The sequence below is a fragment of the Spermophilus citellus genome (assembly GCF_964194105.1).
Source record: "Spermophilus citellus genome assembly, chromosome: 17".
Lineage (NCBI taxonomy): Eukaryota > Metazoa > Chordata > Mammalia > Rodentia > Sciuridae > Spermophilus > Spermophilus citellus.
In genome coordinates, this window is record NC_138199.1 from 64,340,195 (window position 1) to 64,365,085 (window position 24,891).

At 38.1% G+C, this 24,891-nt stretch overlaps 1 protein-coding gene across 13 annotated transcripts in view; it reads right to left on the minus strand.

Annotated features, from left to right (window-relative positions):
- The window catches only part of BPTF (bromodomain PHD finger transcription factor), a 136,250-nt gene that overhangs the window by 5,743 nt on the left and 105,616 nt on the right, over positions 1-24,891 (minus strand). For 8 of the 13 annotated variants that reach the window (XM_081271477.1, XM_081271476.1, XM_081271471.1 and 5 more), the window contains 10 exons: positions 21,257-21,462; positions 18,049-18,271; positions 16,421-17,343; positions 15,031-15,113; positions 14,549-14,774; positions 9,832-10,163; positions 6,597-6,770; positions 5,670-5,862; positions 4,570-4,654; positions 1,669-1,855 (listed from right to left, as the gene is read on the minus strand). In XM_081271477.1, the coding sequence (XP_081127603.1) occupies positions 1,669-1,855; positions 4,570-4,654; positions 5,670-5,862; positions 6,597-6,770; positions 9,832-10,163; positions 14,549-14,774; positions 15,031-15,113; positions 16,421-17,343; positions 18,049-18,271; positions 21,257-21,462 (2,632 nt within the window). The remainder of the gene's footprint in view (positions 1-1,668; positions 1,856-4,569; positions 4,655-5,669; positions 5,863-6,596; positions 6,771-9,831; positions 10,164-14,548; positions 14,775-15,030; positions 15,114-16,420; positions 17,344-18,048; positions 18,272-21,256; positions 21,463-24,891) is intronic. The other 5 variants (XM_081271474.1, XM_081271467.1, XM_081271469.1 and 2 more) reach the window with 3 other exon arrangements.

Below are 24,891 nucleotides of genomic sequence, written 5' to 3' on the forward strand. Positions count from 1 at the left end.
TTGCATTTTTTATCTTTTAATTTTTTAAATTTGATCCAATTAGTACAAAATTTAACATATGAATCATTTCTTTCCCTTGACACCTCTGTCTTGGAAGAGGTCCATTCTCCTTCTCTAATTAGATGCTTGCTACATAGGCCTGCTGTACAACTGTCACCCGAGTTAGAATTCTTATACCTCTGCTTTCTTGATTTGCTCCCTTATTTTTGCTAATGCACATATATTAAAATAATGTGTTATGAAAGGGTGCCCTATAATAACATAATCAAAAAAATGTATTTATTCTGCCTTGAAAAAGATTTTTCCTCAAATTTTTGGATGTATTCCTTCATAACTTTTAAAGTCCCATACTATAGTAGAAATGTCTGATGTCGTTCTAGTTGTTATTTTTATATACTGTCTTCTGTAGAAGACCTTCTTTCATCCTAGGCATTTGGAAATTTTACAGAGAGGATAGATCTTTTTCCATTTGTCCATCTGTTTTATGTTTACAAATTGTTCTCCACTAACTCCAAGAATGTAAGTTCCATAGAGGAACTGGGTTACTATCAGGTTCTCAATAATTATTTGCTGAATGGAACTGCTTGGATTTAAAGTACTGTATCTCTCATTAGCTCAGGAAACTTGTACTAAACTTTTTTAAAAAATAAGAAATTTTATATTAATCTTTTTCCTTTTTTTTTGGATACTGGAGATTGAACCCAGGGGTGTGCCATGACTGAACTAAATTCCTAGACCTTTTCATATTTTTGTTTGAGACAGGATCTTACTAAGTAGCCCAGGCTGTCTTTGAGCTTGAGATCCTCTTGCCTTGGCCTCCTAAGTAGCTGGGATTTTAGGCACCCAGCACGCTTGGTATGGAATCACTCAGGAGTTCCATTAGATAATATATAGATGTCTAGGCCCCAACCCAGCCAATCTGAAATGTCCAGGGATGATCAAGCTGGCAGCTTGGTGAATGCGGTACAAGTAAGTAATGAATCTCAAGGCTACAGAATGGTGGCAGTTATCATAAGAAAGGAAACCAGGCCTCCATGGGAAGGAAGAAGATCATGGGCTGAGAAAGGGGTTGAGGTTCAGAAACAGATGAGCATGAAGGTAAAGTTAAGTGACTTTCACACAAAGTTGCTCAATGATTTTATGTCATCAGAGGTTTGAGGAAAGGCCCATGGATTTAAAGTCTAGTTTTACCTACAGAACACACATCCAGAGAAACAGAACATTTTATGATTTCAAAGACAGAGCACACGTAAATCAAGGAGAAAGTGCTTAAATCCCCCCTCTGGCCTTCCCTTAGAAGGGTCACTTTCTATGTCTTCAATCCCATATAGGATACAAACTTAGGAAAAGCAAGAGCTCTGCCTGCCTATGCACATCCCCATGGCACATAGGATGGCATCTTGTATTTGGGGAGCATGAAGTAAATACTTCTGAATTTAAAAAGACTCAATTTTTAAGCGTATCAAAACAGACCCAGAAATTTCTCACAGCTGAGCCTGTCCACTTGTCCCTACGAGTATATCATAATGTGAAGTCTTGCTTTTTTTTTTTTTAATTTTGACTTTAAGGTTCAAATTTTCCATAAACTGTATTAGCCATATTTATTAGATGGGACAGTGTAGAGTTTGAGGAGGTAAATTAATTCAGAAACTGAACATATGTGCTTACCTGCTAGCCTTGAATCCTTTCAATTTCTGTACAAAGAATGATTCAAGAACTTCTGCACACTGGTAAAAAGGGGAGTCACTTGGATTGTAGTAACGACAGTTATCAAAAATTTTGGTCATATCTGCCACAAATTCCGTCAGCTTTTCATAATATCGTCTTTGTACTCTTTCCTCCATGGTGGCAAGGTCTTTAAAACATAAAATGGAAACAAGTTTCAAAGCTTTAAGGTTTTTTCCAATATGAATACATCCTGCAGTTCTGACCAATTAGAATGTATATCTACTGTTCAAACAGTCCTGGAACAAAGCTGCTTTATCACTGGAGATTATTTTGTAATTCATGAAAAATGTACCAGCACCTTTTCAAAATTTTTTTCATTTATTTATTTATTGTGGTGCTGAGGATCAAATCCAGTGCCTCAGGCATGCGAGGCAAGCGCTCAGCCACTGAGGTTCAACTCTAGCTCCTTAAAATTTTGTTTTTGATTGAGGTTCTAAAATAGAAATCCTGGTTGTTGTTAAGAAGGTTCTTATGCTTTTAATTAACTACATAGAACAGCTCTTCATTTACTTGGTTTAAGGTAAAGGAAGCCACACCAACAAGGATCTATGCATATTTAAGTATAATAAATTCTCACATGCAAACAAGTACAGTGTCTACACAAAGAGAAGTGGGAATCTAGAATTATGAGCAAAATCTCTGTACTAGTGGTTTTATGATTCTGTATTAGACAAAAAACATCATTCTTTATGCAATTTCATTGCTGCCTTATAACAAGTGATACTAACTTACCATTCATATCAGTATTAATATAAAAGTATCTACTAAAAATAAATGCAAGGGAAAATATTAGCTGATATGAATAATCCTATCAGCTTATAATTAATAGTTCAGGCAGAATGCAGCAATTAGTGTCATCGAAGTGGTAGACAGGTATGACGTTTAGTTTCAGGATGGGAGCTGGTTACCAGACTTTCAGCTGCACCTGCGACCTCCAGGGAGGAGAAAGGAGCTGAAGGTTAAGCTGATCACTGATGGTCAGTGATGCCTATGCAGGGAAGCACTCATAAAAATCCCAAAGGACTAGGTTTCGGGAGAATCCAGATAGCTGAGGATGGGCAGGTTCCTCGAGATGGTGCCCCAGAGGCAACACGGAAATCTGTGTCCCTTCCCTATACTTTGTCCTGTCTAGTGTTCATCTCTATCCTTTAAAACAAACTAGTAGACATAAATGTTTCCTAAGTTCTAAGAATCACTGTAGCAAAGTAAGGGAACTGAGGAAGGTGTGGTGGTAACCGCAATTTACAGTCTGAAATGTAACATCCTGAATGACCTCTGGTAATGATCCAATGTTATAATTTTTAATTTCTGCTATTAAGACAATGAAAGTGTTTCTGTAGCTCTTCATATCTTCACTACCAGTCTCAATTTTTTTCTGTGTTTGTTTTGCCTATTTTTCGAGACATTCATATTATTGTCATTATTACTTAAAGAGTTATTTTTATAGCTGGGCATGGTGGCACACACCTGTAATCTCAGCAACTTTGGAGGCTGAGGCAGGAACATTGCATGTTCAAGATCAGCCTCAACAACTTGGTAAGATCCCGCCTCAAAATAAATAAAAAGCTGGCTCAGTGGTAAAGCACCCCTGGGTTTGATTCCCAGTGCCAACCAATAAACCAAAAGCTACTGTTGATTTTTCCTGTTGGTTCCTGCACAACTCCAGAGGAAACTACTACTTTCAATTTAGTTTGTATCAGTCCAGATATTTCTAAACACATGCATGTACTTTTAACACACAATTGTTTACTGCTTAAAACCTAGGTACTGTTTGATAAAAACTACTGCTCTGAAAATGACTGACTCAGGAATACATTTGCATTTACTCTTGGATTCCCTGTCTCTTTTTCTATTTCCTAAATTTTTTACAATTAGTATGTATTATTTTTGTTAGAATTTATTAATGTATTTTAGCAAACAACCCCAGATTTCTTCTCAAAGACTACATGAACCCAAAGTATGCTCAGTGTTTAACCCCTTTAATCTGACATTCAAGAGCATGGAGGTAACCGGCAAAGAATTCCCAGTGGTGTCGGTCCTCTCAGTTTGTGTGATCTGATGTTCACACCATAGCGAAACTGCCTAATGCATCCTCCTCATCAAGCAACAGGCGACTGTGCTCGTCTGTCAGAGACAGTTCTAACCAAGTCCCACTGCTTCTTCTTGACTTTCCCTCTTTTAAGTGGCCACCAAACACAAACCCTTCCCATTTAGAAAATGCTTCATGGCTTTAGAGCACAATTCTTCCATCAGCTGAAACTAATCCTCTGGCAGCTTTTTATCTATTATAATTTTTGTAATCTCTTTTAGAAATTCATTACTTTTTAATAATCAATTGTAGCTGTTCATCTTAATACAGTCAGTTATAGCTACTATTTATTGTCATTTTTTATGGGAAATTAATCTATATTCTCTTGCATCTCTATTGCAGGTCTATCAACTTTGCTCTCCTTCAGGAAAGTGTGAGGAAGAGGTGACAGCAAAGGAGGAGAAGGTTAGACATTTATTCTTTCATACAGCTGCATAATACTCCACTCACATCATTGAATTTTGTTACTCCTCTGTTGATGGTCATTCATTTCATTTCCAGTGCTTTCACAATTGTAAGCACTGTTGTAATGAATAAGCATGTGTGCATACATAAATCCTAAGAAATGAAATTGCTGGGTTCAAGGGCAAACACGTTTAAGCTTGCCAATTTACCCTTTAGAATGACCATACCAATTTATACTCCCACCAGCCTTGCTCAAGATATCCTCATGATGTATGAACTTTATATGGATATTAAAACTACTTACTGAGATTTCCAGAAAAAACTTCATATCCTACTCAGGTACTTACCCATAGGTTCCTTAATAACACCATAATAATCTGGTGCATCATTAGGGTCTACTGGTTCAAGGAAAGGCCAGGCCATCTTATGAGCCTATAATAAAAAATAGGTTATCATTACTGTCGGGTAGGAATACTAATTCTATTTCAGTGTCTCAGGTAAATTACCATACCAAAAATCCTTAAATTGTAAAAGTCAGTTTTGAATTTGAGATGAAATTATTGAGATCAGATGATTTCCACTCTAGTCACAAGTTACCTAAGATGAGCACACTCTATAATAACGGCTCTCAAAGCTGGTGGGAGGACCTTGGGGGGGGCGTGTGGGGAGAGCACTAGCTTGGGAGTCATGACATCTGTGCTCTGGCTTCTGCACGATGACCTGCCAGTAGAGTGATGCTGGCACGCAATCACTTGTGTAAAGCTGGCGTGGATGGGTTCAAAGTGTTGAATGGTTACCACTGCTGGGTAATGAGGTGGCAAAGATGTGACGTTAAACAACATTCAACCACATATGGAGTCTCTGATTCTCCTTTCAGCTCTTCCAATTTCTGTGATTCTGATTACAACAGAAGAAAAGTTTCAATCTGGTGCTCTGTATACACATACTTCTCCAGTACTCCCTAATCTTGTAAACCATGGAGGTCTCCCCCTACTTTTTTTTTTTTAAACAAGGGAATGGGGGATAACTAGAATTTAACCAAATTCTTCCCAACCTATGGCCATGACATAAAACTTTGTTGAAGAACTGAATTTAAGGGGCTGAGGTTGTGGCTCAGAGGTAGAGTGCTTGCCTGGCATGTGTGGGGCGCTGGGTTAGATTCTCAGCAAAATATAAAAAGAATAGAATTTAAGTTAAAAACAAGTTAGCTGTTTTAACTAAGAGTGTTAGCTAAACAACAGCTGAGATGGGATGCAGATACGGGAACCATGGGGAAGCTCATGCCATTGACATGTGGAAGACTGACATCCGTCAGGCTCTTCACTCCAAGAGCTGGGAGTCGGCAAACAGACAGGAACCAGAAGATCAAAAGTTCAAACCCTAGAAATGTTTCCAAAGTCATGCAGGTTGGTTCCATTTTCCAACGCTGGGCGCAGTGGCTTCTCACCTGTAAGGAACGCAGCACCCTCTTCAAGCCCTCATAATCTTTCTCGGTGAGTGGCGTGAGCACTGTCATGGCATCCTCTGTCGACTGGCACTGTGGACAGACATACTCATCAATGAGCTCTGCCTCACTTTGCAAAATGCCAACACAGCGCCCATGGTACCAATTCTGACACCGATCACAGCCAATATAAAATCTGTAAGATCCGAAATGGAAATGTGAGACCAAAACACATGGGATAACATTGGTTCTAATTTACTTTTTAAAAACAATAAAACATGCAAGCGAAAATGTGCTAAACCCTAGGGTATAAAATAATTTTAGTATTATGGTTGCTTTAAAACTCTTGAGATTGACATTCCAATGTGTTAATTTAGTATTTCTGATGTTAAGAACAAGCAGTAAAAGTTTATTAAGAGATCTATGTAATATTGAAGAACCAATTTGAAGAAAAATATAAAACATTTAATTGATTTTAAATCTCAAAACAAAATAAAACACAAAATCTTTCAACTAGTACCATATCAAATGGGAGTTCAAAATCCTATAAGCGAATAACAGAGTCTCAGAGCTTGTACCCAAATTAGCGTTTCTAACCTACAATAAAGCACCATATCAAACACTGATAAAGTCCAAACAAATAAGGCTATTTTAATCTCATTAATTTCTATGTTACATATTGACGAATCAAATCTGCCATTAAACCACATTTTCCCCAATGCATCTCAAGCATTCACTATGAAGCAACATAAATTTCAAAGGGGAGGTAAAGAGGGAAAAATAGAAAAAAAAATTGGAAAGGAATTTGTATTGTAAGTGTATAATATATGCAGCAAAATATCTTGCTTTTTATTTTAAAATAAATAAATAACCAGTCAGAGCAATTTGGCTTCCTAAGTTATTAAATATGATGGTCTTATCAGAACTCACTGTGACTCATCATAAGGTGTTCTGCAGATACAGTACAATTCCTCACTGCTGCCCTCTTGTGCCCGTTTACAATCATTACAGATGTACACATCCATTTTCTTAGCCTCCTTTTCTGTGATGCCAACACATTCTCCATGATACCAGTTAGTACAAAGATCACAGCCAATATAGAACCTAAAAGTATTCACAATGAAAATGACAATGTAATTGTCATTTTGAGCTGCATGGTACTTAAATCTGTCTTCCTGGCCCTGATTCACTTTTCTTACAGGATAACTTTCTACAATGAGTCAGCTAAACACCCTAAATCCAACCATGCTAACCCTGGCAAGCTACAGCATCTGACACTGTATCAGGTGTGAAAACATAAGGTCACTCACATCAATTTCAATAAGCACACTGTTTAGTGAAATATGGGTCTTTAAAAACATACTGGAATTTGAAAAAATAAACAACACACTGATGATAATGTCTTCCTCTTAATGAATGTGTGTAAAACTAAAACAGGCACAAAAACCAAAGCCAAAGAATCGAAGACTTACATCTGTCAAACCTATTCCACAGAAGCCATTTCAATATCAGGGCTATTTCTTAGATAGGTTTGAAAATGTATCTCACAATTTAAATTTGAAAACAAAGCAAAGCGCAAACACCAAGTAAAAGTTACACTACAAGGAACATGCAAGGTCAGCCAGGTGCAGAAGATAAATGGTCAAAACATGATATGAAGAAGAAAACTAAAAAGGTACATGTAGTAATTCACTTTCTACCAAGTTTCCTAAATAAATGTTGGCATTAATCTAATTAAAAGTCACCTTTCATAAAAGATGACTTGGGCCAGTTCTGCAGTTAATACAATGTATGTGACTACGTGGAGAGCGCCTGGTTAGTTAACTGGTAAGGAGTGCTGAAGGAACTGCTTGCTTCAACTCAAAACCAGGGACACACAGCAGGGAGAATGATGTAGAACAGTCATGTGGAAGCTGAGGAGGCAAGGGGAGGCTGCATGGGTATGTAATGGTAGGCAACCTCAAGGTTTTGTAATTAGGCACCCTAATGACAAACATCAAAGTGTCTCTAACAAAGTGTTGACAGGCGGTCTGCTGCAACGCCATGCCAAAGTCAGTTAATGTGAGTCACAGAGAACCAGACTGGCCTTGCTGACACCACTGACAACCCTTCTTTCTACCAAGACATTTCTTGGTAAATTCACCTAGAAGAATGGAAATGGGTCTTCAAGTTTCAAACTGACCTGCTTCACAAATACGAGGGAATAACACACAGCTGTGTGGCTTATCCTATTACCAGAAATACCTTCTGAGGCATTTCTCTATGTTGTCTCTTCAATGTGGTAGGCTATCTGTTCTCCAAGTAAGATCAGGACTTGAATTTCAACTTTCTTTTCAGTAATAGGGAATGTACCTAGGGGTACTTTACCACCAAGCTACATCCCCAACCCTTTTAATTTTTTGAGACAAGGTCTGGCTAAATTGCCCAGACTGTTCTCAAACTGCCACACTTGCCTCAGACTCCTGAGTAGCTGGGATTATAGGCTATGCATGTATCACCACGCCCGGCTTGAATTTCAATTTTTAGTTACTTTCACTAGATTCTCAAACCAGGGAGGTTTGAGAAATTAGGAAATACTCCTTAAAAAAAAAAAAAAAAAAAAAAAAACACCTTATTCCAACTAGAACAGGGAATGAACAAACCAGGTATACTGAAATGTTAATGATGACAAACTAAAAAATATGAAATATCCACAAAATAATGAGGCGATCTCAGTAGAATGAGCACACATACATGTGCACCTCATTTTATGCAACTCAGATATCCCAAAAAAGTTGTGTATGAAATGAATTTCTATGATTTGAATATTTTAAACAGGTCAAAGAACCCTTATTATTTAAAGAAATTCCATAAGCAGATCTTTTTATAAAGAAAGTAATTCATGTTCTGTTTTGTTGAGGGAATCATTTAGTAGGTTTTGCTTAAAGTGAGGCACACTTATACCAAACGGAGGGAAAAATCAGTTAATAGTGTTCCACTTTATAGACTATGTATAATTTCTAATGAGGTACGACAATGAAAAGCGAAGATGCCTAAACTGAACTGTATTTAACTCAACACAAAAGTGTTCATCTGGTGTTGGCGGACAGATGACAATGCAGCCCAGCAGCACTGCAGCAGCCACAGTGCTGTCACCCAGTCATCATTAAGAGACCACTGTCTATCCTACATATTGGTCAGGCACCCACTTAAGGTAGACATTAAACAATTCTAATTCTAAATGATCATTTTTTTTTAAAGCATAATCAAACTTTTTGGCACTGTAAAAAAAAATACTGTGGTTAATTGTGGCTTTAAAAATTGGCTTATGTTTTAATGTTCAAAATAAAAATTAAATATTTAACGATAGTAATGACAAAAAGAAACTAAATTTATCTAAAGTCTTGCTTATATTACCAAATACAAGTCACCCAACTGTCAAAAACAGCTTCCAGCTGCCATGGTTATCAAATTTTTGAGTCTTATGCTTGAAGAATGGGTAAAAGAAACTTGTTTTTTTTTTTTTTTTTAGACGGGGGGTCTCTACTGCCCAGGCTGGTCTTGAGCTCCTGGACTCAAGGGATCTTCCCAGCTCAGCCTCCTGAGTCCTGGGTGCAGGCAAGTGCCACCATACTCAGCTTTAAAAGGAACTTTTCTTTTATAAAATTTTCTGACTTTTGTTCTCAATAAGGTGTTTGGAACTTTGATAAAAATTTTATGTTGTAGAATTCCAATATTTAAAAAAAAGGAGAAATGCTTTAAAGAAAAAAAATTTAAAAAGGGAACCACTCAAATTTGAAGCCTCTTGAACCAGTCATATTCAGACTCCAGAAAGGACCTTCTTGGTTCTGGGCATCGATAGTAATACACTTCCTCCAAAAGATTACTGAGGGATTTGGAGTTAATTCAGAGCGAATAGGAGGAAGCAAAGGAGCAAGAAAAAGCTCGTTTTTGACAGAAAAGAATATAACGAAGGACACAAGACTCATAAATGTGAAATAGCAAATTTTACTTTACTAGTGTCAGAGTTAAAAATATCATATGTAAGATCAGAGAGGAAACATTATTATCCTTACAATCGATTATTTTCACTTAGACTGTTACCAATACACACATTTTCTTCAAAACTGTCAATTTAACAGCTAAACTTTAAAGAATAGAAACTAGAGTTCAAAAATCTACTCACTTAGATTCATCATAAGGCGTTTTACAGATACAGTAAAGCTTTGTGTCCTTCTTCGTTTCCTTTGAGGTAGTAGAAATCATTTTCTTCTTCTTGGACTTTGAGCTGGAGTCTTTCTCCTCTTCCCGCTTCCTTTTCTGGGAAGCTGCAGGCAGTGGGGGCGTGGGGAGCAAGGCTGAGTGCTGCGGAGGGGGCGCTGCGGGAGGTGAGGGTGGAGGGGCTGGGGGTGCTGTGGCCACTGATGCTGGCGGAGAGGGTGCTGCCACTGCACTGGCCTGCACAGCCTGCATCATGTCCTTCTCCTTCTTCATTTTAAGATCTCTCCTCAGCTCTTCCTGTTGTCAATTAAAGACAACGTAAGAGGATCATTAGAATTATGTATAGGCATGACCCGGCCAGGTGGTGCTACATGACCCCACTTCCTGCAATAGCTCAAGTTCAGTCTGATGTGAGAGTTTCAGTAATTCTAAGAGTCTTCTTGCTATATCTTAAGCCCAGAAATACAAAACAAAGAAAGCTACTAGGAGGGAAATCAGAAAGATGAGCAAATGCCTAGAAAGAACGCCCCCACCAGCCAGCCCTTGTCCTGTCCAAGTTACTCAGTGGTTGCTTAGGGTATTGTGTTTTTTATCTGTTCGCATTCTTGTCCTTACAGGGAGACAGAATGTGGACAGAACATGAAACTCAAATGCACTCTGATCAGCACAAAGTGAATGAGATTGAATGAGCTCACTTAAGATCGGGGGAAGCTAAAAACAAAAGACGCTGTTTTTGCAGTATGAGTTTTGCCATGAATTAAAATCCTGACTTTTACACATGAAACATTACTCCCTGCACACAACTCTGCTGTCCAGATTTTAATATTTATTTAAAGCAAATTATGTTATCCAGAGAAAAGACCACTGCAATCAGCAACTACAAAAACACAACGCAAATAACCACAGCCATGAACAAGAAAATCCTTTACAATCTGAGACATTTATAAATTTCCACAATAATTCAAAATATCAAAAACACTCTGAACACATTTTTTGTTGTTTTCCTTTTAAAAACTTTTAGGCTTTCAGGTCAACAACTTAGATAGCTCACATTTCTTTTTTTTTTTTTTCTTTTTTAAAAATATCTTTTAGTTGTAGACGGACACGATACCTTTATTTTATTTATTTTTATGTGGTGCTGAGGATCGAACCCAGAGCCTCACATGTCCCAGACAAGTACTCTGCCACCGAGTCACATCCCCAGCCCTAGATAACTCACATTTCCTTTGAAAATTTTTCTACCTTAATGACTTTTTCCCTCCTTAAAACAAACAAACAAAAAACAACTATCCCATTGATCTTAGAACTATACTGAGATGAATTATTTTTTTAAAAATGTCTGAGGTTATTCTAGGTATTAAAGGTTTACAGAGTGGGAGACTCTTGAATCTCTTATTCATGATGGAATAGTTGAGAAGCGCAGAAAGCCCAACACTGACTCTCAGTGGCTGTATGTTGTTCATTACTTCTTCTGTTAGCATTTTTTGCTATTATGGTAGTTTTGCTTAAATTCTAAAGACACAGACTAGTTTCCCCAGATCAAAATGAACAAAAGAAGGTGCTCTAACTGGTAATTTAAATGAATTCCTGGATTTACAGAAGTTTTATAGATTTTAAAACAAACACTTTGCCATGTACGGTGGTGCACACCTGCAATTCTAGCTACTCAGGAGGCTGAGGTGGGAGAATTCAAGTTTGAGGCCAGCCTCAGTAACTTAAGAGACATCATGTCTCAAAAGTAAAAAATAAAAAGGGCTGGGGAGTAGATCAGTTGTGTAAGTGTCCCTGGGTTAAACCCCCAGTACTATTCAAATAAAAAACAAATAAATGAGAAAAAATAAAGCAGAGACATCATGAAAAGGAAGGGAGGGAGGGAGCAAGGGAGAGAGGGAGGAAAAGGAAAGAGGGAGTGAGGGAGTTAGTTTCAAGGAGTTCCGTGAAGGTCCATGAGTCTGGGAAAAACAACACAGCAATCTACCCTGTACTTTTTACCTCTGCGTACCACCTGCCTCCACGCCCTAAGGTACATTAGTAACAATCATGATGTTAGTACCTTGGGAAGCTAAAATACACAGGAAAACTCTATCAAATAAAACTGCATGGTTTATGTAATGAATCCATTTTCTCTGGAGAGTCTAGAGACAGTCTGGAAGTGAGAACATAAGTGGTGTGGCTAACTCAACAGACTTTCTGTATTTAAAAAGACAGAAAAAAATGAACTTGAGGTTAATTGTCTAAACTTACATAAACTCGGCAACAAAATATTAAGAAGAGCAAAGAGAGAAGATATACTTATGCCTGAATAAAACAGAGACAACTCTCTGGACAGGAACACAAAACTAAGCAGGGATAAAACTGCAGGCCTGTAGGGCTCCAGGTTCAGAACCGGAAGTGGCACCCAACCCACAGCAGGGGACAGGCCATAAAAATGCCTCCTGGGCCTGGATGCTGTGAGCAGGCTTCCTACTGGAAGCCAAAGTTGGCAGAGTGAGTCTGGGCTTCAAGGGAGGAAGCAAAAGCCCAACTCCTCTAACTCAGGCTGAGCCTGCAACACTCAAATATTTGCCAAAAAATGAAAACAGGTTACCTATGAAAAAAGGCAACCAACAAAATCAATAAGAGAACCTAAATTTACTTTACTGCAAATAAAATTAATTTTATAAAGCAAACTGACAAAAATTTACATGTGGCCAGGCGCGGTGGCCACGTGCCTGCAATCCCAGGGACTTGGGAGGCTAAGGTAGGAGAATCACGAGTTCAAAGCCAGCCTCAGCAACGTTGAGGCACTAAGCAACTCAGTGAGACCCTGTCTCTAAATAAAGTACAAAATAGGGCTGGGGATGTGGCTCAGTGGTTGAGTGCCCGAGTTGAATCCCTGGTATCAGGGAAAAAAAAAAAAAATTACATCTGTCTACCACATTTGAAGTGCTAAATACAGATTTGAGTTCTGTCAAAGATAAACAATGCTGGGGTTGTAGCTCAGTGGTAGAGCACTTGCCTAGCATGTGGGAGGCACTGGGTTTGATCCTCAGCATCACATAAAAATAAAGGTATTGTTATCCACCTATAGCTAAAGGGAAAAAAATTAAAAAAAATTAAAAAAAAAAAGAAAGAAAGAAAGAAAGGAAAAAGAAAAACACAAGCAGTGGGAAAGGCAGAGGAATAAAAAAGACAAAGCACAGGATTTGTTGGATGGCAAGAACTATTCTCTTTGATACTTATAATGGGGGACACGAAACATGCATTTTTCCAAGCCTTTTTTAAAACTTTGAGACAGGATCTCCCTAAGTTGTTTAGGACCTTGCTAAGTTGCTGAGGCTGGCTTTGAACTTGCAATCCTCCTGCCTCAGCTACCGAGTTGCTGGGATTATAGGTGTAGTCCACCACACCCAGCTGCACCTTAAATTTTAATACTTGTTGTATGAATCAACATCACACTAATTACACTATTTTGTAACATACTTTTTTTTTTTTTTTTTGATACTGGGGATTGAACTCGGGGGCATTCAACCACCGAGCATCATCCCCAGCCCTATTTTGTATTTTATTTAGAGACAGGGTCTCACTGAGTGGCTTTGCGCCTCAAAGTTGCTGAGGCTGGCTTTGAACTCACAATCCTCCTGTGTCAGCCTCCAGAGCCACTGGGATTACAGGCGTGTACCACCGCACCCAGCAGGATCTTAAGTTCAACACTAACCTAGGTAATTCAGTGAGATTCTTCCTCAAAAAAAAAGGGGGAGGGATGGGGGCTGTGAGCATAGCTCAGTGGTTGAGACCCCTGGGTTCAACTGCCAGTATGAAAAAGGAAAAAAAAAAAACAACAATTAAGAAACTTGGGGTTTCAATGTAATACTCAAGTCACATATAATAACAAACATTGTCCTCTTTCTTCCAATCTTTGCCTCTTGTTTCTTTCTCTTGACCTAACACATTAGCCAGAACTTCCAGAGATGTTAACTAATAATGCTGGCTGCTGGCACCATTGCCTGGTTTCTGACTTTAGAGGGAAGATGTCTAACATTGCAGTTATGTAACGTTGCCCACTGGTCTGGTGGATATTTTCCTTGTATTTCTCACCCAAAACTATACATTTTATGAGATGTTTTAGATCGTCTACTTGTCTTCTAAAAAGCTGTGCATGACTGTTCCCCTGTCATGAGAGTGCTACAAAAGGGAGGAAATAGCTGTGTCCGTATGCATAAATATTCAAATGCCCTCTTCCATTTTTCAATAAATTCCCCAAGAAAACAGTAGATCAACACTTTCAGAATTAGTTAACAAGTTAGGGGAAAATTATCTTTTTAATTTAAATGGTCACACTTTGTTTTTCATACTTATTATTTTGCAGTACTGTCAGATCTTTCTTGTGGGACTTTGGTCCCAATAACTTTTGGCAGGATGATGTTATAGATTATAAAAGCTATTCTCAACAGAGTTCTAAAATATTTTAACCAGTGGATTAATCTCTCAGAGTGGCCAGTCAGAGAATATGATATAAAAATACATTTAGAAAAGTTCTATTGTTTCAAAAGATACGTATGCCTTTTTTACTTGATGTACTCCAACTACATGAATGTAAATTCGAGAAAGTGGAAATCTTAGGCTTATCAGAAATTCAAGGCAAAAAAGAATAGCATGAGACACTAAATACATAGAGGTAAAGGATACATACACCCTCTTACCTGCACTTCAATTTGCAGATCTTTGTCTAGGAGTGCTCTCTTTTTCAGGATTTCGGCTTTGAGTTGCTCTTTGTGTTTGAAGAGCAGAGCAGAGAGCTTGGTAGCATTCTGCTTGCTCCGTTTCTGTTCCACACTCTCCTCACGCTTCCGTTTTTTGGCTGCCTGTTTTTCTTCTTTATCTATCTTATCCAAAATATACTTCATCACCTGGTTACAGACAATCATTCTAGAGAAAAATATACAACCTATGTAATGCTGGGCGTTTTAACCTGCAAGATTTAAGACATGAGTCTTCTATGTCCCTACAGGTGATATGCAAACTTTCTGTGACTGCAAAGCTTCAAAGAGTGACTCAAACCCATTATGCCAAGTGTTCTCAGTTAATGAACTTCAATCAAGACAAATACAAAATAAGAATGCTTGTGTGTATGCAGGCTAAAGAGAAGAGACCAACACAGAAGGAGGCCCTGTGTTCTCCCTACCTTTGATTCTCTTCTCTTTCAGCTGGAGTCATGGTCTTTTTCTGTTTTAAATGTTCTATTACAGCATTATGCTTCATCACCACCTTTAGAACAGAACAAATCCAAAAGTGCACATTTTATAATGACCACAGGTTAGTTAGCACACAGATGACAACAGTAGAAATCAGAGCACATGTGTTTTTCAAAGAAATGGTAAGAATTTTATATCATTAATACAAATAAAATTAGCAGCTACTAGAAGGTCTACATGTTGGGTATCATGTTAAGATAGGCACTTAACAATACTTTATTCTTTACAACAACACTGACCATAGATATAATTTTTATAAGTAAATTTATAAATTCTGAAACATAAAAGAAATTAACCAACTTGCTTGAGATCAAATAATAAGTAATAAAGCCAGAATTTTCACCCAACTATCATGCCCCAAAGGCCATGTTTTTAACATTATGCTTCCTTCCCAGGCATATATTTTAAAGAATTGTGTTCCCATCTCCCCTTATATAAAGATTATAAAGATAGATATTGGGAAAACTTTCAACTCATAGATTATACAGTACTGAAAGCTAGATAAGAATAGGCATATAAACAAATTACACAACTTAATTTTATAGGAATATTACCTTACATGTTAAAAATCACAAACATGATCTCATTTAATCATTTTAATAATCCTGTGTGGCTGGAAAGAAAGGAGTTTTAATGAGATAGTTCAGGGTTAAGAGAGTTTCGTGACTTGGTAACACCTGGAATCCACACTTAAATTCCTGCCTCATGCGAAATGGAGTGCACTGTAGACGAAAAGCAAAGCTTTCTCCGGTAATGGGAGAGGATGTATGTGCGACTGCAGTGTAGTGGAATAATTCTCAATCATCTAAATTGCCTTGCTTTACTAAAATGCTATTGCAAGATGTCCTTACATAGTGCCACTTTTTATTGAAGCTATGGAACAGTATTTAAAACATTTTTACAAGGTGTGGCTAGAAATGCAAATGAGTTAATCTCTCTACAATTTGTGTAGTCTCTATGCATACTAAGGAATGACAACTGCAAATAACTTCAAATGAATTGCTATAATGCCTGAAGTAGCTTTAAGGCTAAAATCTTCAAATTTTGTATTAATGATATTTAAATTCAAAATTCTTTCCCCCCCCACATCTTAGTTCTGAAATATAGGAAGTTACTCATAAGCACTGACTCTCTAGAGCCAACAACAGAGTTCCAAACCATTGCAGTCATTTGCTGCCTTTGGTCCACCCAGTGCTGCTTCTATTTGAACATCAATGATTTTGTCTCATTTAGGAAACCTAACACAACCAAACACTAAGTCTACTGCACAGCACAATATTTCAAGCTACTGAACATGCTGCTTTGACTTAATAACTTTACCTGTTTCTGAATGATTTCACTTTGGTTAGAAGCTTGGAGGGTGTGTTCACGCTTAATTTCTATCTGTTGCTGCTTCTTCTTTTGCTGCTGATCCCTGAGTTGCTGAACCCTTTGCAACTGCTCTTGCACACTGGCTGCCTGCACTGTAACCACATTCTGAATCTGGTGAGTCTGCACAGCACTGCTTTGCTGAATTTGAATAGGTAACTGGAGTTTGATTTGCTGGGGCACACCACCTTGCTGAGCCTGTATCTGAGCCACAACCTGTGACTGGATCTGAGAGAGAACCTGGACTTGTTGTTGCAGCTGAGGCACAGCAATGACTTGGGGCTGTGGCTGCTGTATTTGTAGCTGAGGACGGGATGGGGATGAAACAGTAACTTGATTTAACGTTTGTCCTGACGAAAGAGTTTGAGTTGAAGACTGTACCTGGGGTTGTGATTGTGGCTGGCCTTGGGAAGGAATCTGAAGAGATGTATGTGGCTGAATTGGAATCGGTTGTGAGGTTGTAGTCTGAACCTGGGATTGCTGTCCAGGAGACACTTGGGATGGAGTTGATGGACGTATTCGAGTCTGTGGTGGACTTTGGACACGAACAGGAGACTGTCCTTGGGCATTACTTTGAGGCTGGCACTGTGATGCAACTTGGGGTTTGGATGACTGTGCTTGGGTGGGTTGTGCTTCAGAAGGGACATGGGATGCGACAGTTGTTTGGGTCTGAACTTCAGGCTGAGTCTGAACTTCAGGCTGAGTTGGGGACTGGGGCTGGGGCTGGGGCTGGGGCTGGGGCTGCGCTGAAGGCTGAGTAGTCTGTGGCTGGGCTTCTGCAGGACTCACACTGGATGACTGAGCTGGTGGCAGGGTTTTGGCTTGTTGCACCTGTGTCTGGGGTGATGATTTATTCTGTTTTTGTTCACCTGAACCTGTGAAAAAGAAAGACAAAGCATTTCTATTATTCTAGAACATATGGTTGTGGTTAAAGAAGAATGTGAAAGGGATTTCCTAAAGTTGGTAATTCTAGATTCTGGGATAAAAGATTACAATCTTTGAAGAGGTCCACTTAGATATGCCTGGGTTAGGACTCTCCTGAACTGGGGAGAAGGAGACCTGCTTCTTGGCTGGCCTCTGTATATTTTTCTAACTCTCCAGAGAACTGGCTTCCAAAGGCAGATGCAGCCTTTGGAAATGAACAAGGTCTTCTGAGCCAGGGTAATATCAAGCCTCTCTTTTCTCTTATGGGTGCTGGCAGTTAATAACAGGACCCTGTAATCACAGAATCTGAGCTAGAGTAGGTACCCTCCCTGAGATCACCTCTGTGACAACCCTCAGCACCTATGAGGCTTGGCAAGAAGGAAGTGCGGGCATAGTTCTCATGATAACCTGTTATTCTGCCCCTCTTTTTATTTGTGAGTATGTTTGTTTGTTGTTTTTTTTTTTTTTTAATGGAAACAAGGGGTAGTAGAGACAGGAAAGCTCCAAGGCACTGAAATGTTCTGAGGCTATGTCAATTGCTTAGCTCACTGGCTTGAGGACTGTCCTGTTAAAGGTAAGTATTAACCCTCCCATCCCCATCAGCCCAGCAACAAGTGGTAATAACATGTGGCCCTCTCAGGAAGCCCAGAGTCTACCTGCTGCTGCACTGGACACCGTGGTAGTGGTAGTACTGGCTGCTGTGGCTGTTGTTGCCAATGGGGTAAAGAGGAACCTCTGAACGGTGCCATTTGGCATTGCAGCTTGCATGAGCTGCTGTCCTGGACCTGGGAGTATAGTCACCCCTTGAGGTATTAACTGCAACTGTCCAGTAGTTTGACCTTGTCCTTGAATTACTACTGTCAAACCTTGATTGCCACCCTGTGGAAAAAAACACATGGCAGGTAAACAGTGTTCAAAACACCAGTCTGTAAAGCATTTTACTACATCATTTCTATGTTGTAAAGATCCCTCACCATAATGAAAAAAATATATTTGAATATCTAAGGAATGCTATCAGTAAGAATTTAGACAAGCTAAAATAAGGATATGTGGAGTGTTTGGTCGAAAAAAAAAACAACAACAATCCGGAGTTCCAGATCAAGCTCTTCAAATGGACAGTCAGATATCTATCTATGAGCAACATCAATCCTCCAGATCCAAGTTTCCTGATCTATAAAATAAAGACACTAGAGTGAATAAGTATGGGCTCAACAAAATACTGAATTTAAATAACCTGACATTTTCAAAGTACATTGATATATACTGCCTCATTTGATACTAATAATGGAATTGGGAAAAGTCCAGTTAGAAAGGTCAAGTCCCCTGCCCAAGATAAAGATGAGCTAAAATAAGGAACCCAGGTCTCCTGAGTTTTTATTTTCTCAATGTGCATCAAATTGTGTGTGAGTGTGTGTGTGTGTGTGTGTGTGTGTGTGTGACCTGAAGTAAAAAAAGCTTAGGGTTCCAGGTATCAAATGCAAACCCCAATACAGGAGGGTCACAAAGGTCTGAGCAATTGTCAAAATGAGGACAAGGGGGCTGGGGAATATAGCTCAGTTGGTAGAATGCTTGCCTTGCATGCACAAGGCCCTGGATTCACTCACCAGCACTACAAAAAAAAAAAAAAAAAAAAAAAAAAAATGAGAACAAGAACCTAGCAACCTTAACCTAGTAATCTTTGACTGCCAGGAACATGGCAAAGAATTAGAAAGCAAAAGTGAAACATAATCCCGCAAATTCCCAATTGCCAAAACTGATGCCACAAAGTCTATGTATTGAGCTCACTATACTCATGAATCTCTCAAAGCTTATTTACTCTTGCTTTTCAAGAAAAAGAAAAAAGTATATGTTCCTTCCCCCTTGGTGCTGGGGATTGAACATAGAGGTGCTTATCCACTGAGCCACATCCATAGCACTTTTATTTTTTATTTAGAGACAAGGTCTTGCTAAGTTGCTTAGGGCCTTGCTAAATTGCTGAGGCTGGCCTCAAACTTTTAATCTGCCTGCCTCAGCTTCCCAATCCTAGCCTCTAGGATTAGAGGCATGTGCTACTGTGCCCAACTTGAGATTTACACTTTTTGTGCAAGCTCAAAAATACACAAAACACCAAGAATAATTTAAAGAACAATTATAAAGTGATTATCTATAAAACCACCACTCTGGTCATTGTTGCCATGTAATGTGCCCTGATCTTGATTCTCTTCCTTTCCCCTAGAGGTAACCACTACCATTATTTAAAAAAAAAAAAAAAAAAAAAAAAAAAAAAAATATATATATATATATATATATATATATATATATATTGTAGTTGTACACAATAACTTTATTTTATTTAATTTTATGTGGTGCTGAGTATCGAACCCAGGGCCTTGCACGTGTGAGGCAAGCGCTCTACTGATGAGCCATAACCCCAGCGCCACTACCCTTATTTTTAAATATATATATTTTTAGTTATACATGGACACAATACCTCTACTTTATTTGTTTATTTTTATGTGGTGTCACCTGTCATATAACAAGTGTCCACATAAGTGGAGGTCACATTCTGCATTCTACTGCTCTGTTAGTCTGTCTATCCCTGCCTTAGTAACTCACTTTATGAACTGGTGAAGGGTGATAGTTAATATGTATATAAGGTTATCACACAGGACAAACCCTCCCATTCTTCAACAGAACCTTAATTATTTTTTTTAAATATTTATTTATTTATTTTAGTTCTCAGCAGGCGAACACAACATCTTTGTTTGTATGTGGTGCTGAGGTTCGAACCCAGGCCGCTCGCATGCCAGGCGAGCGCGCTACCACTTGAGCCACATCCCCAGCCCCTTAATTATTTTTGATCCTTTGTACTTTCATTTAAATCTTAAAAATCTGCTAGTGCAGTTTTTTCAAAAAACAAACAAACAACAACAACAACAACAACAAAACACGTCTTGGGATTTTGATGGGAACTGCATTCAATCTATTAATCAATAATGGATGACAATATTGGAAGACAATATTGCATTTTCCAAGGAACCAGTTTAATGTAGTCAAAATTTGGTTTTCCCATGGAAACTGGCTAACTAATAAACCTTTGGGGGGCTGGGGATGTGGCTCAAGCGGTAGCACGCTCACCTGGCATGCGTGCGGCCCGGGTTCGATCCTCAGCACCACATACAAACAAAGATGTTGTGTCCGCCGATAACTAAAAAATAAATATTAAAAATTCTCTCTCTCTCTCCCTCCCCCTCCTCTCTCACTCTCTTTAAAAAAAATAAAATAAAATAAACCTTTGGTAGTTGGGACTCCACAGTGGGATTTACTATATCTTGCATTATAAGAAGCACACTTGTTTATTTTTTTTCTTGTTACAGAACTGGGGACTAAACCCAATAGTGCTCTAAAACTGAGTTACATGCCCATCCTTTATTTTTCTATTTATTTATTTATTTTTAAATTTAGAGGTAGGTTCTTGCTAAATTGCTAAGGGCTGGCTTTGAACTTGTGATCTTCCTGCCTTACCCTCCCAAGGAGCTGGGATTACAGGTGTGCACCATGGCACCTGGTTAAGTAATCTTCTTGGACTCCAGGAAGCGGCCTTCTTAAAATAAGAACATTTTTAAACCTATCAAAAATCAGGACATGTTTTTAAACTTACAGCAAGAATGAATAAGACCACCTCTAAAGTTAAAGTATGTATATACGTGGCTGAATAACCAATATGATCCTGCAATCTGTACATGTGGAAAAATGAGAATTCATACCCCATTTGAATCAAATCAATCAAATGATATGTCAAGATCATTGTATTGTCTTGAGCAACTAATAAAAATAAAAACAAAAAATAAAATAAAAAAATAAAGTTAAAGTTAAATTACTTACGTGGCCCTGAGTTAACTGAGTAAGCTGAGCCATGGTAAGCTTCACCTGTCCTTGTTGGGGGCGAGGGGACTGTGGAGTTGGAGACTGTAGACTTGCAGTTGATGCTCCTTTCTGTCCAGGTGTTGAGGAAGCTGGGCTTGGGGCAGAGATGGCAGTGGAAACAGGCTGACCTCTGATGATCTGAGTCACGACTTGCTGGGGAGTGCCTGTACAAACAGCAAAATATCCTAAATGCTCATGTGCCCTTAGCCTTATTTTGAATTCAAATAACTCAAGCACTTCAGAGAAATGTATTCTTTTCAATTTTCAAAGACACTGAGATGCCAACAGCCCAAGGATGCATTCACAGACATAGTCCCACACCCAAAGGACCCACTTGGGTGTCAGTGAGTCTATTTTGGTGGCAACCATTATCTAGTTCCTGCTATCTCTAGTAGAGTGCAAAAAAAATATTTTTTGATAAAAGCCAAAATGACAACAGGGAAGACAAAAGAGAACATGTAAAAATAAGGCACTTATAAGGTTGCCTTTTCTTATATTTCTAAATATAAGCTTCTTACTTTTTTTTTCTTTTCTGCTGATAGTACTGTTGGGCGTTCTATCACTGAGCTACAACCCAGCCCTTTTTGTTTCTTTTTATTTGTAGACAGGGTCTTGTTCAGTTGCCTGGGCTAGTGTGACCTTTGAGATTCTCCTGCCTCTGCTTCCAGAGTAACTGGAATTACAGGTGTGCACTTGGCTCTAACAGGTATTTTTGGAGAACCAAGAGGGCAAGTACCATTATATCCTCAAAACTAGGGCAAAGTACTTAAAGAATGCTTTCGTTGCAATTATTCAATAAATGTCCATTGAATGCATTTTAACTGAAATGGCTCTATAGTTTTCTAAAATTTTCTTGTTTAACTTGATGAGACTAGAAGAAAAGGGCAATTGGAATCCCTCCCTGCTGTTAAAGGTAATTATGTGGTAGCTAATGACATACATAGATTCATTACTAACTAGTGAATGACATCAGATTTTTAAAATTTTTATATTTACTTCCGATCTTTTTTCCATACACACACACACACACACACACACACACACACACACACACTTTTAATATAGCTAAATGACATTTTGTGTTACTGGATAAACTGTACATGAATCTATTTGGAATTTCAGAATGTTTCCCATTTTTCTTTGTTAAAATAGAGTAAAAAGCCAGGGGTGGTGGTGCATGTCTATAATCTTAGCAGCTGGGGAGGCTGAGGCAGGAGGATCATGAATTCAAAGCCAGGCTCAGCAACTTAGCAAGGCCCCAAGTAACTCAGTGAGACTCTGTCTCAAATTTAAACTCCCACTCCATCTCTGAGTGCTCATCTCTTCATACTTAAACAATCAGAAGTATCACAGTGCCTGAATTTCCTCAATTACCACAGACATTCAGCATTTTAAACTGTTTCAAGTCATTATGCTTCATTTATGAACTCCTACTCTCATTACTGTCCATTTCTCTACTTTCCCCACTTATTTAATATACATTTTAAAATAATATATTTTTCCCACTTTGCCTTCAATTTTATTTATTTCTAAACCTATAAAAATTTTTAATGTAGTCAAGTAGACTAGGCTTTTTAATTTAGGTGTTTTGCTATTTATTTTTTTTCTTTAATTATTACTCTTGAAGTTTTCCTCCATCATGCAGTATCTCTCACTAGACACATATTCAACGTGTGTTCTTGGTCACAGTGTTATGTTGTGAGACACAAGTCTATTTCCCACCCCCCAAATATAAGTCAATTATTCTGGCATAATCCACTGACTCAAAAACGACACTTTTGTCATACAGCAAATGTTCATATACAACAACTTTTAAATTATACCTCACTGTGTAGTTTCCTTTAGTATCATGCCACCAACTCTGGTGAACTTATGTTTTAACAACTGGCAATTCAAGTTTTCTTTTATTACTCCTTCTAAACTTTTCTTAGTTGTTCTCATCTATTTATTCCAAAAGAATCAAAAGACACATTGGTCAAGTGCTTTAAATCTGAGAGCTTTTGGACCTCAACACTATGTCCTTGTGCACTGCTGCTTAAGGAACAATACATGAAAAGTTATCACTTAAGGTAATTACCTAGAACTAATAAATTGTCATCATAAACACAGATAAAAGGATCGGTACTGATGAAGTCTATGAAGCGCATTAATAATCCAATATGTATGTGTTAGTTTTAGATTATCATCAAAATCCAAATTCAAAATTGAATAATTGTAATTAGAACTTGGGAGACTGTGAATCCCATTTTAAGAAAGGCTGGTGTGGTAGTGGGAAGACGGATAGTTAAGTTCCAGTGTAATGGAACTTAATTCCTTCTCAGCCTCGCCCAGCCGCTGTCCTCTCTAGGCCTCATCACTTGCCTTCCCTGAATGAATCAGGCCTATTTCTACTCCAAGGCCTTCACATCTGCTGTTCCTTCTGCATGAAACTCTTTCCTGAGACTTGTTCTCAGCTCTCTTACTTCTTCAGGTCTTTATTAGAATTTCATCTTCTCAATGAATTCTAATTTTTACCTTTCTCTGGCTGTCTTTTCTAAAATTCAACCCTCCCTGAAAATCACAGCCAAACCCCAGCTCTTCAAAATTCCTGTCATCCTCCTTTCCATTTTCCAAGGTACTGATCATTTTATTGTTTGTAAAACTTTGTTTATTATTATATACAATAATATTTTAAACATATATATAATATCATGTAATATAATTTATCTGGTTATTATCTACTTTGTATTTTCAATTTCATAAGGACAGTAATTTTGGCTAATTAGTTCGTCTGGGTCTGGAATGGTGTTGAATGAATAAATTAATATATGGACTTAGAAATCAGACAAATCCAAACTAAGTCCCATCCAGCTTAATAATTTGAGAAATTACTCAAAATTCTCCTGAGCTTGTTTCTTTGTGTACAAAATGGGGATAATATCAGTACCTATTTTATATAAAGATTAAATGAGAATTTATGAATGAAGAAGATATATTCTGGCACAGAAGTAATCAGTACATAAGAGTTGTTATTATTGTCACTACTACTAAGAACCAGTTATGGGGCTGGGGTTGTAGATCAGTGGTAGAGCGCTTGCTAGCACGTGTGAGGTGCTGGGTTCGATCCTCAGCACCAGATAAAAATAAATAAATAAAATAAAGGTACTGTGTCCATCTACAACTAAAAAAAGAAACAATTATGTCAAGGCAAACTTTGTTAAGGACATTAAATGAGCACTGCACAGCTGGAGAGCAAGGTTGGGCAGTTCATCAAACTCCACCCTCGAAGGGCATTTAAGACTTAAGGGAAGAAAAATGGTAAAACCCCAGGTATGGGCTGTTTGGAAGCTCTAGATTCACATGTGTGTGTCAGACAAACATGACTGCATCTACAGACGACATCAAGGAGAAACAGTTCATCTGGAAATTTACCAAAATTTTCAGTTTTCTAAGAATTTTACCCTTTAATATCAATTTTATTTTCTTCTTAATTTTTTCTTTTAGTTACCTGCCTGATAGCTATGTTTTAAATCAGAATAGCATTGAATTTCATCAACTATCCCTGAAGCATTAACTGAAATAACCAATTATCCTTTCTTTTCTAGGGTAAATGC